General features: G+C 48.4%; 8 protein-coding genes across 8 annotated transcripts; 4 read left to right on the top strand and 4 right to left on the bottom strand.

Annotated features, from left to right (window-relative positions):
- Positions 1–42: 42 nt before the first annotated feature.
- N7533_003245 (uncharacterized protein) lies at positions 43–1,410 on the bottom strand (the record flags this gene model as incomplete). The annotated part of the gene is made up of 1 exon (XM_057099895.1): positions 43–1,410. One exon carries the CDS (start codon positions 1,408–1,410, stop codon positions 43–45), a length of 1,368 nt encoding a protein of 455 aa, XP_056965031.1.
- A 480-nt stretch (positions 1,411–1,890) lies between these two features.
- N7533_003246 (uncharacterized protein) lies at positions 1,891–3,320 on the top strand (the record flags this gene model as incomplete). Its single annotated transcript, XM_057099896.1, has 3 exons — positions 1,891–2,130; positions 2,196–2,735; positions 2,802–3,320. 3 exons carry the CDS (start codon positions 1,891–1,893, stop codon positions 3,318–3,320), a joined length of 1,299 nt encoding a protein of 432 aa, XP_056965032.1.
- A 935-nt stretch (positions 3,321–4,255) lies between these two features.
- Positions 4,256–5,385, bottom strand: N7533_003247 (zinc-binding alcohol dehydrogenase family protein; the record flags this gene model as incomplete). The annotated part of the gene is made up of 2 exons (XM_057099897.1): positions 4,256–4,468; positions 4,522–5,385. 2 exons carry the CDS (start codon positions 5,383–5,385, stop codon positions 4,256–4,258), a joined length of 1,077 nt encoding a protein of 358 aa, XP_056965033.1.
- A 906-nt stretch (positions 5,386–6,291) lies between these two features.
- N7533_003248 (FAD-dependent oxidoreductase) lies at positions 6,292–7,708 on the bottom strand (the record flags this gene model as incomplete). Its single annotated transcript, XM_057099898.1, has 2 exons — positions 6,292–6,563; positions 6,625–7,708. 2 exons carry the CDS (start codon positions 7,706–7,708, stop codon positions 6,292–6,294), a joined length of 1,356 nt encoding a protein of 451 aa, XP_056965034.1.
- A 1,015-nt stretch (positions 7,709–8,723) lies between these two features.
- Positions 8,724–10,520, top strand: N7533_003249 (FAD-binding oxidoreductase; the record flags this gene model as incomplete). The annotated part of the gene is made up of 6 exons (XM_057099899.1): positions 8,724–8,972; positions 9,032–9,248; positions 9,315–9,703; positions 9,778–9,933; positions 9,981–10,153; positions 10,271–10,520. 6 exons carry the CDS (start codon positions 8,724–8,726, stop codon positions 10,518–10,520), a joined length of 1,434 nt encoding a protein of 477 aa, XP_056965035.1.
- Positions 10,521–10,913: 393 nt separating this feature from the next.
- On the top strand, positions 10,914–12,086 carry N7533_003250 (zinc-binding alcohol dehydrogenase family protein; the record flags this gene model as incomplete). The annotated part of the gene is made up of 3 exons (XM_057099900.1): positions 10,914–11,035; positions 11,100–11,304; positions 11,373–12,086. The coding sequence occupies 3 exons, from the start codon at positions 10,914–10,916 to the stop codon at positions 12,084–12,086; spliced, it is 1,041 nt and encodes a 346-aa protein (XP_056965036.1).
- A 406-nt stretch (positions 12,087–12,492) lies between these two features.
- Positions 12,493–13,897, top strand: N7533_003251 (protein TOXD; the record flags this gene model as incomplete). The annotated part of the gene is made up of 2 exons (XM_057099901.1): positions 12,493–12,985; positions 13,209–13,897. 2 exons carry the CDS (start codon positions 12,493–12,495, stop codon positions 13,895–13,897), a joined length of 1,182 nt encoding a protein of 393 aa, XP_056965037.1.
- Positions 13,898–14,001: 104 nt separating this feature from the next.
- Positions 14,002–15,769, bottom strand: N7533_003252 (cytochrome P450; the record flags this gene model as incomplete). Its single annotated transcript, XM_057099902.1, has 5 exons — positions 14,002–14,177; positions 14,242–14,318; positions 14,386–15,008; positions 15,069–15,454; positions 15,514–15,769. The coding sequence occupies 5 exons, from the start codon at positions 15,767–15,769 to the stop codon at positions 14,002–14,004; spliced, it is 1,518 nt and encodes a 505-aa protein (XP_056965038.1).
- Positions 15,770–16,255: the final 486 nt, after the last annotated feature.

The following is a 16,255-nucleotide window of genomic DNA, read 5'->3' on the forward strand; positions in this document are numbered from 1 at the left end:
GCGCTGAATGTTAGTTACTGAGAGAAACTTTGATATGATCTTCTACCCAATAAGCTCTGTGTGCTCACTCCATTCTACATCGGCCCGTAATTCATTCCAATCCGCCTCTATTAAACAAAGTAGTGCATCGACGTGCCCCTCCACTGTCTGTGTCCATAGGTAAACACAGCTTTCGAGAGGCGAAAATAAGGGACGCCTGAACAAGCTCGGCTTGCCTAGGTCGCCAAAGTCAACGTTGTTGAAATTGGCATGGAGAATAGAGGAAATTCCGATATCTTTATCAGGATTAAAAGAACCGCCAAACATGATTCTTGCCTTGTTAGGCTCGTTGGCAATCAAAGTTGCCCAGCTACGAGCGGCATAATTGGTGTTAACCTCGCGAACTGCCTGGCGCAGGAAAACCCCGATCTGCCCCACAGACATAGTTTCAAGCTCTCTGAAAGTCAGGAAGCAGGTCGCGTTATATCCCATTTGACCAAGATATTCTCGCGGAATCTCAAGAGCACGACGGGCATCCAATGCGCGAGAGAACTTTGACAAGTCATCGGGTCTCTTTCGGCGCTTGAGTCGAGCAGCGGAAACACGCTTCCATATAAAAGCGCTCAAGGTGTCATTTGTAGAAATGAACAGCTCATCTCCGCCTTCGATCTCTTTGTTCGCGCGCTCTTTGAGGATATTCCTTTTCTGGACCGGAAATCGCACATAACGCCACTGCGCCTTCGGGCGACCCCCTGGCGGTTTGGAAGCTCCATGGGGGTCGAGGATTAAATGGCTGTGGTCCAGCATTGGCTCGTCGGACTGGAGTAATCGAATGAGTTTGGTTCGGTCGCGGTTTCCATGTTCGATTTCCTCCGCGGAGAATTGTTCTCCTCTCATCGATTTCGCGAGAAGGTCCAAAATACGCATCAGACTTCCTCCATCCACGATATTGTGTTGCGCAGCAATATCAAGCAGCAAGCCTCCTTTGATCACGGTGACTTGAATGGCGAGAACAGGCGCAGGATTGAGCTTGGAATCGTCGTAGATATGGGGAAATGCGGGGAGTGGTGCTAGGATGTTCCCATCCAGCATCGCCACCGGGCCGTGGGCATCGATTATCTCTTGATATGTTGGAAAATTGTCTGTACAGTCTTTTCTGCGCACCACTGGATTTGGAAATGCGAATTCGGGGCACGTTGCCAGTTTAAACACGCCCGAGTTCCCAGGCCCTCTACCTTCATGCAGAACCCGACACGCAAGCCAAGGAAAAGCATTCCTCACTTCTTGTGCTGCACTTTCAATTGAGTCAATTAGAGGGTCTGGGCATCGGTCACCAAGAAGAGGGAAGACCAGAAGCAAATGGGAATACGTCTTGAGCCGAGGCAGTTGCCCAAGAACATCCTCGTAATGAGCCAAATTCAACTCCGCCATCGTGGAAGAAAATGTGGGATTCAATTCCATAGACCTCTTGCTATTCAGGATTGAAAGATTTCACACGCTGAAGTAGGTTGATGTGTGGCGTAATTTCTTTGTAGATCTAGGATCGCGGAGTTTCCGGTGGGAGTGTTATGCAGGTAAAACGCACCGCGGAGTTTTGAGATAGCACTGGGTCCACAACGCCCCGCAAGAAGTGTCAGATTCTCTGAGGTAAATGTTTGAAGCATCAGTATCAAGTCGATGGAGTTATCCATGCTCCGCGGAGGAACTCCACAAAACTCCATTGGAGGTAATGGCTGATAGATTTCCCATGTATCTCATTGCGAAGGAAAAACATGAGGCATCTCAATTAACCATAGTCTAGAAAAAGTGTCAACTGGCTATAGAACATATAAGTTAGGAAAGTTCAAAACTTAGACCTCATAATCCGAACTTTGTACTCGCGCATTGTTACCCAACGCTAAAACATTCAAGATGACTTCCCTCCAAGGTCTCGCAGACCAAGTCCAGCTTCAGACATCTGAGTTAAGCAGGCTTTTGGCCGAAGCAAATCTACCATCTCCATCCTTTGCCCCCGACGCACCTCCAGCGCCACCCCATGGCAAGGAATTCGAGAAGGTCCAAGCAGCTCGCATGTCACTAATTGAGTCGGCGAATGCAATCCGAGATCTGGCTCTTGGACCCGAAGACTGCATCACTGCATTTTCAGATGGGGTATGCTTCTATGTGACCGAAGGAACCACCAAGCATTGAGAAGCTAATTACGGATGAAAACATAGATCAAGCACGATCTCGCAGCACTGCACGTCATCGTCGACTTCAACATCCCACAGCTAGTTCCCCTCCATGGCGAGGTCTCCTATGCTGAAATCGCTAGCAAAGTTGGAATCCCAGAGTACCGTGTGCATCGCATTCTCCGACATGCCATGACCTCTCGTATCTTCCGCGAGCCCCGTCCAGGCTACGTAGCTCATACCGGGCCTTCGGCAGCCTTCCTCCGCAACCCCGTCCTCAGAGACTGGGTTTCCTTCAATCTGGATGAGGTCTGGAAAGCTGATACTCAGCTCGTGGAGACTTTGCGAAATTATGGCGATAGCGAGGAGCCTGCCGACTCCGCCATTGGGCGTGCATTCGGCTTCCCCAAAGGTCACACATACTGGGACTTTGTTGCCAATGATGGCGAAGGCGAGAACAAGGGTTGGCGGCAGAGGCGCTTTGCTGAGGGCATGAGGTTCCGGGCTGCGGGTAACCCGCAGACGCACCACCACTTGCACGCAGCGTTTGACTGGGCTGGACTTGGAAAGGCTAAGGTGGTTGATGTGAGTGATTGGAACCTCTTTTTTTCTTCTGTATTGTGGTTGTACTGACTTGGATGTGATGCACAGGTGGGTGGCTCCGCAGGCCATGTCTCGATCGAGTTGGCCAAGGCCTTCCCTGAGTTGGAATTCGTTGTCCAGGACTTTGAGGGCCTCAAGTCCTTCCATGATGGCGTTCCTGATGATCTTAAGCCGCGGATCACTTTCGAAGCGCAGGATATCCTGCAGCCAAACAAGCACCAGAATGGAGATGTCTACCTGCTCCGCTCTATTTTGCACGACTGGTCGGACAAATACGCCATCTTAATTCTGAGCAATCTAGTGCCAGTACTCAAGGATGGTGCACGGGTATTGATCGCGGACTTCATCGGACCCGAGACGACTCAATCCGGACCCATGTGGTTGGAGCGTCTTTCGACTATCAGGTCTATGCAGATGATGACAGTGGTGAACGCACCGGAGCGATCTGAGAACGATTGGATTTCCGTGGTTAAACGGGCTGATTCGCGCTATTCTGTCAAGGCAGTCGTGACGCCTCTTGGGACAGCTATGTCTGTTATCGAGATTGTTTTCAACGCAAGCGGATAGAACACTGTCTGCTTGTCAGCACGCCGCCAGGGGTCAGATGCAACTTGATAGACCAGAAGTTATAGAATAGCCCCATCTATTGTCTCTTGCCATACACCTGGATATTTTATGAGAACCTCTTTTGACCCCATTACTTTTTGTGTCTGCTATTCTCGATTGGAATTCACCTTGAGTTGGGGTGTTTGGTTTGTGGGGTGTACTGTGAGAGCTCGGATACGATATCGCGCGCAGGCGAGGCGTAGTAGGAAGTAAAAAAAGTAATCGAATCGGAGAAGAGGAAGAAGAAGACGAAGACAGGACGGAAGGAACAACATAGTACATGGGGCGTGGGCGCCTAACCTTGGAAGTAAATGCCTAAGGCATCTTCGCCAATAGTAGACGATAACCATCCGGTTCATTACAGGTACGCGAGCGACGCCTTCTTGCGAAATCTGGCATCCACATGGCAATTTTCAACCTGAGGGCAGAGGTGACCACCATTCAGTTATTTCCATGTGAAAATTTGTATGGTGATTCCAACCTCTTGCTAGGGTGGCGTTTACAGGTGCGGACAATAACAAGCTGTACTAGTGTACTGTAGATGAAAGATCTTAGACATCAAGTTATAATGAATGGATAAATTCCAAATGGATAGTATTTATAGAGGTCAAAGGGTTGCATTTCCGTACTGTATCCCTTCTCGAGTGCTTTAGTTGAGTATTGAAACTGGGATGAGATCTGTGACCTACATCATACGGGATGACCGGATTAAAAAGGAGACAAAATATTGACACGCATTGATCAAGTTCATTACCAGCTATTCAAGAAAATCTTGGAACGTTTTGGTTCATCATTCTAATCTTGTCATGGCCCTAGCATGACATAAAATAGCTAAAAATGGACGTCTCGGACATTGAAGAGTATTCGTAAGAGTAATATGTCTTGGAGGTAATCTATCAGACTGGGACAACGATCTTAGTACCACTGACCCCCGCCTTGAGCTTGTCCAATGCCGCGTGGATTCCTCCAAGGCCACCGCCCTCAATCTGGATGTTGGGGCTGGGAACGACTTTGCCGGACTCCAGGCCAGGCTTCAGCCATCCATTGAAAACTTCGTTAATGTGCTTGCTTCTTGCTACCTCGTCCATAGATGGGAAGTTGAAAGTAATCTGCGTGTTGTCGAGTGTAGGGTGACCTTCTGGGAGAAGGGGGAGTGTGCGACCTTGGCAGGGGCATCTCCCTTGGTCTCCTTGAGAATGTCCAATGTTGGCTGCAAAGCTCCATCGACAACACAGTGCGCAGTGTGTAGCTTCACACCATCCTTCTTCACGGCACTAACGATTTGAGAGACGACATCGCTTGCCCGGTAATCGAAAACCGCATCGGCTCCGATCTTTTTGACCAGGTCATGGTGTTTAGGACTGGCGGTGGTATACACGGTGAAGCCCAGTGTCTTAGCCGATTGGACAGCAAAGGTCCCCACACTGCTCGATGCGCCCCAGATCAGAACTGCCTGTTTGTCGGCGGGGGTGTACTTGGTGTCAAGCGGAATGCCAATCGTGGTCCACGCAGTCAAGGCAGTCAAAACGGCCAAAGGGAATACTGCGCCTTCTTCAAAGGAGAGACTCTCGGGGAGTGGGATGACAGCTTCGGACTGGGCCAAAGTGTATTTCTGGAAGGAACCGTGATCGGGGGAGCCGTTCTGATAGAATGATGAGGCAAAGGCAATGACTCGAGACCCTGGTCCAGGGGCTGTCTTGACATTGGAGCCCAGCTTAGTGACAATGCCAGCAGTGTCGGATCCAATGATAGCGGGGTAGATAGGCACAGGAGGCATGCCATAGTCACGCTGGAAATGATCGCAGGGGTTCAAGGCAACGGCCTTGACTTCGATAAGAACATCGTTTGGGCCAGGCTCGGGGGTGGGACGCTTTCCAAGAGACAAAGGACCGCCCTGCTGGGGGAGAATGGCAGCTTCGTGTTGTGCGGCCATGGTGGATGAGCGACGAGCTGAGGTGGAACTTGAAATTGCTGTTGCGGGTTTCTTTGTAATGAAAAGACGGTTTGCTCTTAGCACGCGAAGCATGTAGGAGGTCTGAGTGGTAGAAGTTGAAATATTGATGGGATGAATACGAGAGGGCTTTATATTTTAGAAGGTGATTGTGACGTACCTGCATATGAAGTGAAGCGCCTTCCAAGGCTTGCATTAAATCCGAGGTATCCCCAAAGCCCGATTCTAAGAGAATTTTCTTTCTTTGTCCCTGCTCGCAGAGTATTGGATAAGAGCTAAGTGGTGACCAGAATTGTCGAATCAGAGTGACAAACGGCGCAAACGGCGCATTCAGCCCAGCTCCTAATCTCTCGGCGTTACAAGCATTCGTTAAATCCGGAGTCCGCACGATTTGTTTACGATCTGCAGCTAAGTCAGTTGGGGTTAGTGTCCGGCTTGACGTGGGCCCGGGGAGACCGTCCCGTCCCAAAACAAGCAACGGCCCACATCGGGTGAGTTCGGTGGATCGGGCTCGGAGTTTTACACTTTCCTCTGTACCCTAGTTCTTACACAGGGTTTTCGGACATTGAACTGCCACCTCTGCGTGAGGTAACTTTGTGGAGTAAGAGCTGATGGTGTCATCCTTAGGCCCTGTCTTGGGTGTTTAATGATGCAAACTTGAAAAGGCACGATTTCAGTGCTATACAGGCTGTTGTAGCATTCAACATGCAAACATACTGAACTATACTACCACCAGGTAAACGATGTCTCTAGCCTGGAATGTATTGTTCAGTAATGCATGAAGTAGACAGATAGCCCATTCTGATCGGACGGAATATCTCAAGTACCACAAGTTTCAAACCTGGATCGTAATGAAGATGTGTACATCACAAAGGAACTCAATCAATTACTCGGGTGCTGTGTCTCAAACTTGAAATTTCCCATATTTCTAGAGATAACCGGTGCGGAAGGCACATATTCTTAATTCTATAAGCATTAGGATCACGTAGACCGCTTCAAAAGTTCTCTTTCCTTCTCTTCCAGAGCCGTACGTCGCGACAAAAACGGACTCCCTGATCCTACACTGGAGTAGTGATTAGCGTCCAAGCAGGCCTCTCGAGCCTTCACGGTGGCTGGTCGTGATCTCTGAATCATTTCCTCCTCATAGACGCTCACAACCTCTCGTAAATCAATGTCATTGCTGCTACTAGGTGCTAAGAGTGCGAGCAATTTAGCCACATCAACCACTCCGTGGTTAGCATTCTCCCCGCGAACTATTGGATCCCACAGTCAGTCATTCGAAAAGAAAGCAAACAAAGCTTTTAATGCACTTACAAGACGTCATCAGGTGAGCTGCATCGCCAACCGTGGTGATCCTTCCGTCGGTCTGACGCCGGTTCGTGTCATTTGGCATCCACTCTTGGACGGCGATGACACGGACAATACTATCATCTGGCATACCTTGGATCAAGTCATACACGGGATTCTCCCAGTGCTCTGCCATGCGTTTCAACCAAGCTAACTGATCCGGAAGGTTGGTTGGCGCATCTGACGGTTCTTTTTCGTCAAGATACCCCGATTCATAGGGCCAGCTTATAGTTAATTGGACCCCCGCTTTGCCCTCCTTCGATTCCGGAGATGGCATGTCAAGGAAGGCGAACATGAAATAGCCATTCTGCACGGGATCACCGGCATGGAAGAGGTGCGGATCAATTCTCAAACAAGCCTCAAGTTCCTTGAGAGAGTAATTCGAACGGCAATTGAGCATGCGCACGGGCAGCTGAGTATTCTTTGAATTCTCAGTGCCATACATAAAGCGACGGACCACTGAATTTGCTCCATCTGCGCCAACCAGAAGATCTCCAGTTACTTGGTGACCGTTTTCGAAATGGGCGCGGACCGTATCCTTTGTCGGGAACGTGATTTCGGAAAGACGATTCGAATATTGAATGTCAAGATCGGTCATCAGCAGTTTCAGGAACCTAACACGAGACATGCGCGCCCCTTTCCACCCTGGGGGAAGAGATGTTTGGAAAGCAGGATTTCCTGTCCGGAGATTCAGAAAGGTGAATGATCCCATATGTCCATTTTTAATTGCCTCTGGATTACCGACGCATTCGAAAATCCGTGCTGAAAGTTCCTCGGGGAGGATGTCATAGAGTTGCTGGAGCGCCCAGTGTATTGTGAGGCTAAAACCACCGCCGCGGTAGAAAGCCGACTCGTCGCGCTCGTGGATACTGTACGTAAACTGGATCGGTTGGCCTTGTGCCTCAAGTTTGAGGTTCAGCTTTCGTAAACCCTGCGCAAGCAAGAGTCCTGTGAGGCCTGCACCAATGATGATAACATGTATCTGTTTCGGCTTCTCTTGTTGTTCTCGGTTTCCATTCAGTACCCCTTTCAAAAGGTCCAAAATATACATGCTGGTAAACTAGCTTTGGAAGACACTTCCAGGATTATTTCCAAGGTTGGTAGGTATGAAGAATTGTGAAGATTTTGAAATTTGTTTGATTATACGTTATCTAAGTTCCAGATGAGAGGTTGGAACTTCTTATGAAATTATGAACACCCAAAGATTCAAAATTTTACTTCTTATGACCTAATACTCCGGGCAGAGCTCGAATACCACTGCGTGGACATTACTGTGGTATGATGTGAGGTAGATGCTGGTCACTAATGTATGAGATTGTATGATACCTGTAGGATCGGAATATCGGCGTATCTGAATAACAATCACCACCGGCCTTGGAAAGTACAAGAGAAGATAACCATAGGTACACTTCTTGATGTGAGGGCTTTCTGAGTTATTCCGAAAATACGGTGTACAAGATTCTATGTAATATCGATTGAACGCGCCACTGGCACATAACACCATAAAATGGAGTACCCGAAACTCCGAGATTCTAAGACTGCAATACGAGGCTGATTTCAGCACTCCGACACAGCCCTTCTATTGGATCTGCGAGATAGCAAATTAAAAATAGATTCAAGTGGGTAGCTGTGAATGTGGCGCCTTCCTACGGAGTGGCGTTTGACATGAACGCTGATCGAACAATCTAACGAATTTTGTGGCTCGGCCACACAACGTGCACTCCTTTTGGCTCTCCTATCGCAATGCTTACTATTTTGACTTTCTTAGCCCTTTCAACCCCTTTATTCTGAAACAATAGGCTACACGACATGGAATCCTTCAAAGTGGTTCCTGGGACTGAGGCTCCTTTAGCGAGCTCGGAGTTTGGTTGCTAAAATCATCACAGGACCTGGTTCCCAGGCACCCACGAATAACACCGTGAGGCTTGGAACCGTAAGATTGTGCAAATTCAAGGGCCTAGTATTTGCTCTTAAAGGTGAAGGTATCGCGGCAATTTCTTTCACTTTTTATACATCCTTTGGTCTGCAACCAATCAAAAGGCTCAAAGCGTATCAAGCTAGCCAATATGCGTCACGTTTACGCGGCGGTTCTCGCTATCTTCCCGTTGTTGGCTGCTGCTCGGTCGACCTCTAGCACTCGCAGCGCAAATGTGAATTACTCGAGGATCTTCGGTGGGCTGTCTGCAAATGCCAGTATTCATTATCCTGGACAGGCCGATTACAACACTACAACAGTCCAGCGCTGGTCGACTTGGGATGAGCCGACTTTTGCTGTGACAATCAAGCCGGCAACTGACGAAGATGTGCAGTATATCGTAAGTGATCCAAAGCCCTCGGTGCAACTTGCGTATTTCGAGTCTAATAATTGAAACAGATTAAAACAGCCAACCACCATAACCTATCCTTCTTTGCTACTGGTGGTGGCCATGGCGGCGAAACTGGTTTTGCCAGTGTGAAACAAGCAGTCAATATTGACTTATCGAACTTCAAGGAAAATGTCCTGGATTTGAAGGCAAACACACTTACCGTCGGTCCCGGAAACCCTTTTTCTGCCTTCGAGACCAATTTGTACAACGCAGGCAAAGTGGTTCGTGAGTATTGTTCTTTCCTCCCTGCAATCTTGCTTCGCGATGTCACACTGACATGTCTGTCTTTAGCTGTTGGTAATGCCTTCTGTGTCAACATGATTGGGGCTACAATTGGCGCCGGTGTAGGACCATTCCAGGGTCTTCACGGTTTGGTCATCGATGCCTTGCGCTCCGTCCGCCTAGTCACTGCTAGTGGGAAAATTGTCACGGCCTCTGAATCCGAAAACCCAGACCTTTTTTGGGCCGTTCGAGGCGCTGGTGCCAACTTTGGCGTTATCACCTCGGCTACCTATGAGATCTATGATGCCCCCAATAATGGCAATCTAATTGAAGCCGACTTCACCTACCCAGGATCCACGAATGGTTCTCTTTGGCAACTGCTGGAATCGTGGGACGAAACTTATCCCAAGGAGATGGGTCTGACTGTCGACGCAACTTACGATCAAACGACGGGAGAAGTGCGTGTTACTCATCATGAATGACTTGGGTACCTTTCATAGTGAATCTGCTAACCCAAATTCCTGAATCTTAGACATCTGCGGCGGCAAGTTTGACTTACTTTGGCACCCAAGAAGCCGCACAGCCATGGATCGATCAGTTTCTCGCTTTGAATCCCACCAGGTGGCGGAACATCACCGTTCCCTGGAGTAAAGCGAGTGAGTCTGCCAGCTATGGGGAAGCGGCCGCGGTTTGTAACACGGGAGTGTATAACAATCACCCTCGGTTGGCGCCAAGAAGACCTCTGCTTCAACCTATACCGAGGTGTACAACAACTATGTGGAGATAATGAAGTCGCGACCGTGGCTCACTGGTGCCCTTGTTGTCCAACGTTTCAACACCACGGCTACTCTTGCAGTCCCAGAGTCCAAGCGCGGTGTCTATCCCGGTCGTGAAATTAGCTCTCTAATGTAAGTAGTCACCATTTTGTGTCCTCAAACTCTCACCCGTCTCTTCCCTCTAGACTTTCGCGGACATGATTCGGATTCGCAAAATCTCGTTCACTTTGAACTGACTTGGAGCCACAGTATTCTCGAAAACTACTACGATGGCCCTGCTCACGACGCTGAAGTCTACAGCATCAGCAAGAAGCTGCGTGACCAGCTTGTCCCGACGAGTGGTTTTGACAGTCTGACCACTTATATCAACTACGCACATGGTGATGAAGGCCCTGAGGTTTGGTATGGTAAGGACAACCTTCCCCGCTTGGTGCAGTTGAAGAAAAAGTGGGATCCAGAGGGCAAGTTTGGCGCAGGAAACCCAATTCCTCGATCTTAAAGAAGCTCATTTAAAGATATCTTGCATCAATTGAATGCATTAAACAATGTACATAATTGAAAGCTGTGTTTGGTATGTGCTACAATCTACTTGCACAAGGGAGGGATATCGGAGTTTTTCGCTCGTTGCTTGATCCACTTAGTTCTCCTTGGTCAATTCTCCATTTATTAAATGCAATTAGGGTCAATCCCCGATATCATCACCCTCATAAGCCCTAGAAACATCACCACAGTCCGTAGAGTAACCCCGAACCTTGGCTCTCCTAGAATTCCCCTTTTTGCTACTTTTTACTCGCATAAAATGTTCCTGTTCCTGCTCAACCTTTCTCCCCTAAGAGACAATCCATCGTCTTTCGCATTGATCTACTCTTTTTCCAAAATTTACCTATCAATCATGAAAGCCATCAAGACGATCGCAAATCATCAGGCGCAAATTCAAGATGTGCCCCTTCCTACATTGCGAGATGGCTACATTCTGGTGAAAGTTAACGCTATAGCCCTGAACCCAACAGACTGGTGAAACCCCTTCTCACCCAGAAGCCTAACGCGGTTTCCAATGGTCAAGCCTAACATGTTATAGGAAGCATATTGACGTGGTCGCTCCACCTGGGACAACGATCGGCTGCGATTTCGCTGGCGTGATTGAAAAAGTCGGATCAAATGTAGGAGCAGAATGGCAGCCAGGCAACAGAATTGCAGGCTTCACGCATGGCGGCAGCGAGGTTCAGCCGGAAGACGGATGCGCCGCAGAGTACTGCGTGGCAAAGGCCGGCGTGGGCATGAAGGTTTATAAAATCATCATCAAGTTCTTTAAAATTCCAAGTTAACCGTTTTTTTTTCTACTACGCCCCAGATCCCTGATGGTATGCTGGACGAGGAAGCGTGCACTCTGGGGGTTGGCGTGACCACTGTGGGACAGGGTCTTTACCAATCACTTGGTCTACCGCTTCCTGAGGCTCAATCGAAAGCAAATTTCCCAATTCTCATCTATGGAGGGAGTACGGCAACGGGAAGCCTTGCTATTCAGTATGCTCGTCTTTCTGGTTGCACGAAAATCATCACGACGTGTTCTCCACATCACTTTGAATTGGTCAAGTCCCTTGGCGCAGACGCCGCCTTCGACTACAGAGACCCAGACTGCGTGCAGAAGATCAAGAATTATACCACAGACTCTCTAGCACATGCATTCGACTGTGTTTCTACGAGCGCGAGCGCCACGTTCTGTGCTGCTGCGATTGGTCCAAATGGAGGTGCGGTATCTTATCTTCTGCCCCTGAAACATGACCGAGAGGATGTTGTGGCGAAATATACACTAGCTTATACCGCCATGGGGAGGTACTTCAGCATCGCGGGAGGTAGAGAATTCGGGCCACGGGACCAGGATCTGGAGTTTGCGAAGATGTTCTGGAAGCTCAGCGCCGGGCTCTTTGCAGATGGCGTGATTCGAGTACACCAGCCCCGGGTGGGCAAGGATGGGCTGGAAGGAGTTTTCGCTGGGTATCAGGCTATGAGAGAGGGAAAAGTGAGCGGACAGAAACTAGTTTACCGCATCGGAGATACTCCGTAATCGGTGGAGGACTAAAATAGAGGGTGAAAGGTGGAGCTCTGTCGAGTTGAAGAAACCAAAGTCGGAGTATCATGCGTGTCGATGGATGGATTGGGGGCCGTGGAAACTCCGATCTCCGAGACTCCTCCGAGTCTCAGTTACTCTCTGGTAGTATTACTCGAGCCTGAGGTAACTCCTTCCAAGGTTTTCCATTACCAACAGTGGCAGAGGTATTATTTTACATATTTTAGATTCAAGAAATAAACAAATTTACTTCAAGTTTAGCACACTTTACAATTAAGTTCTCATTGGAACTAAAGCCGGAGTGTTTCCAAGGTTGTCAGGGTATTCAGATCAATATATATACTTTTGGCTTTAGTATCGAGCCTTTCTTCGCCGGTTCTAAACTATCACCTGGGCAGTCAATATGGGAACCTACATCCCAGATCAAAATACCACAAGCGGTTTGGATGTCGCCATCATCGGCGGTGGCATCGCCGGCTTGACTCTCGCCCTCGGTTTACTCGATCGCGGTATCAAACCAACCATCTACGAGCGTGGTCAAAGTTTCCGCGAAATAGGTGCTGGCATAGGCTTCACACCAAACGCAGAATGGGCGATGAAAGTACTTAATCCGAAGATTCATGCGGCATTCAAGCAAGTCACAGTGCAGAATGGAACAGACTGGTTCATATGGATGGACGGTAGCCAGGAGGACGAGGCACTGGTTCACAAAATGTATCTTGGTGAAAGAGGTTTTGAGGGATGCGCACGAGCAGACTTCCTAGACGAATTGGTGAAGAGCCTACCACCGGATACCGTGAAATTCTCAAAAAACCTGGTTGAGATTTCTGACGCAGATGGGCTTGATGAAGTCGAATTGAAGTTTTCGGATGGGAGTACAACAAGTACGAATGTCGGTATGTCATACTCGCAAATCCCGGCTAGTTTACCAATTGAAAGCTATTTGCTCATCATTTCCATCGGATGGTAGTCATTGGCTGTGACGGGATTCGATCCAAAGTGCGGCAATTCGTGATTGGGGGGGGGACAATAATCCTGCTCACCATGCGCACTACACTCACAAATATGCGTTCCGCGGCTTGGTCCCAATGGACAAGGCGTACGCTGCCCTTGGCCAAGAGAAAACAGAAACGCGCCACATGTATCTGGGACCTGACGCCCATGCCCTCACCTTCCCAGTTGCTGGTGGTAAGCTTTTGAATGTTGTGGCCTTCGTCACCGACACCGATCAATGGCCAGACAGCGAGAAGTTCACACTCCCTGCCAGCAAGGCCGATGCAGTCAAGGCATTTGCGAGTTTCAATTCAACAGTCAAGGCCATAATTGACATGCTGCCGGACGAGCTCAGCAAGTGGGCTGTATTCGATACCTATGATAACCCAGCGCCGAATTTTGTTCGTGGTCGCGTATGTGTCACCGGGGATGCGGCACATGCGGCTGCACCTTACCATGGCGCTGGGGCTGGCTTTGCCGTGGAAGACGCAGCGGTTCTTGCACAGCTCCTTTCCGCCGTGAACGATTATAGAAAATCGCATGATGTTGAGAGCCGCAAAATTTCGACGCCAGATTTGATACGCAAGGCTCTCAAGACCTACAACACTATTCGCCTCGAACGAGCGCACTGGCTGGTGATAACGAGTAGGCATATAGGCGAGATTTACCAAGGTCAAAATGCGGAGGTTGGATTGGATTCTACAAAATGTGCAGAAGAGATTGATTGGCGTTGTCGAAAGATTTGGCACTATGATGTTGATGAAATGATGAGGGAATCGAAGGAGTTGTTCGAAAAACAGTTAGAAATTGTGTGACATGTATCATACCAACTGATGTGTTACTCGCCGGTGATCTTGAACTTTCTACAGAAATAAATGAGCTTCATACTACAATCCACGGTCTTATTATCTCTGGTATTCTAGTTATCTATCAAGCACCGATGACCTTTTGGGGACACAAGGAAGTACATGTGCTGATACATATCATCGTCGGTAAAACCTTCCTTACTCGACACCTTGGGGCTAGTAAAGCGACGGAAGAAATGCGCCGTTGCGAGACGTAGTTCCATACGCGCAAGATGCATACCAATGCAGGCTATGTAAAAATGTAAGTCTCGAAGGGGACAGAATATTAACAAGCCGATTGATGAAATACTCACTCCGGGAGCCGCCTCCAAAAGGCATGAAGGACTCTTTCATCTCTTTTGTGGGGTTGATCCATCTATCAGGGTCGAAACTAAAATGATTGTGATCAGTTTCCATATATCCCTAAATTTCATTCGCTGAACTTGAAAGTGCCTCACCTTTCAGGATTGGGAAAAATCTCTGGATCTCGATGAAGACTGTATACCTGCGTTGAAACAGTCACTCCCCCTGGAATGAAATGATTGACCAGTTTCGCGCCCTCTGGCGGCACCGCTCGTGGCAACGCCCCTGGCACAGCCGGGTATAGTCTCAATGTCTCATCGATGACCCTGCGTGTGTAAGATAAAAGACGCAAGTCCTCGTCTGTGAAATCATCCTGGAGTGTCGCAATTTCGGCAACCAGCGATTCTCGAATATAATGGTTTTTGCAGACAGCCCAGACCAAGTAGGTTAAAGATATAGCTGAGGTGTCACTGCCAGCTACAATGTATCCCCCTGCTTCCAGTCTGATCTCAGCCTCTGTCAAACTACCTTCGTGGTGGCCCTTGTTGATCAAGTTGGTAAATAGGGTGGGTTTTACATTATCGCCATGTATCTCGACATGCTTCTTGTACCGTTGGATAGACTCCGCAGTATATCCGCCCATCCTTTTTCCACACTGAGCAGCTTGCTTGAAGTATGGCAGTGGCACATATTCTGCAACCCGAGACAGGAATGGAAATGTCGTACGAATAATCATCAGAGTCGAAACCTTCTCAAGGTCTAGTGAGTATTGACTTTTCTGTGGAATATCTGTCAGCCAAGGGATCTAGCGGCCTTTGCTCTCTTCGAATCGACTGACCTCTCCTTTCTCAAGCATTCTGAAGGATTCGCCGAAGCTCAGCTCACCGATTGTGTCCGTCGCAAGAAAGCACCACCACTTAAAGACATCTATACAGCCCCGACTTTCAGCTTCCCTGGTCATTTGATCAATGCATAGTTTTACTTTCTGGGTTACGGCAGACTCATGCTGTCGAATTGAGGTTTCAGACATAGGCCCACCCAGTAGCCGACGTCGATATGCATGAAATTGAGGATCCGTTGAGCTGAAGAGAGTCTTGGGACTACGGTGACCAATATGTTCATAAAATCGACCTTTGTAAAATCGACTGGCCACCTTGTGAATTGCTTTTGCTGCCGCACTGTCACTGACATCAAGTTCATCGGGGCTGATGCGAACAATCGGACCTAAAAAACAATCAATTTTGTCTTCATGAAGATACTCAGTTCTAGCCAGCTGCGCCTACCATATTTTTTATGTAGGTTCTGGACATAACGTGGCCTATCCCCTGCGAACAGATGTCTTTGCAGAACCAGCCCTGTCCATTTTGAAATGGCAGGGCCAGGGAGATGTGCAAGAGGGCCAGTATAAACCCGATAGATTTTGGTCTGATTCCGGTCAGTATATGATTCAAGCCAAGAGCCATAATTGGGACTCACAAACACAATAACAACGATGAGAACTATAATGGCGGGTGTGGAAGCGGCCTGGATATACGCCATATTTTCTGTTCCCAGTCTGTTTCAAACCAAATGCATTCGAATACGAACAGCAACCTCTGCGCAAATGTTGGAATAGTATCAGACCTCAAGCAAATATCCCTTGCGTCAAGACAATGCAGTAGACCGGATTCACCCACCCCTCTATAGTATTATCAGGAGGAGGAAATGACAGGTGCCGGTAGACCCTATGGAATTACCGTTTCCGTCTACAGGGCTATTTAGCCATCGAATTAAGTAGCTTGAATTAGTTTTGTTAGTTCCAGGAGATGCTTTATCGTCGCCCCCAAATTTGAATTCACGGGTCAATTGCGGTGCAGAATGGCATGCTATTGCCAACCTATCGGAGTCTCGGAGTCTCGGAGTCGGCGCAAATTACATGCCGAAAATAACCTTTCCCAATCACTCTCATAATTGATATGGGAGAACGTGCAATATTTTTCTGCAAGGGCGCTAGTTAAATCCATTGGCCAAAGATAATACGATGCA

This window comes from Penicillium manginii (genome assembly GCF_028828005.1).
Source record: "Penicillium manginii strain IBT 31320 chromosome Unknown utg000002l:1.0-5564898.0:1.0-5567710.0, whole genome shotgun sequence".
Classification (NCBI taxonomy): domain Eukaryota; kingdom Fungi; phylum Ascomycota; class Eurotiomycetes; order Eurotiales; family Aspergillaceae; genus Penicillium; species Penicillium manginii.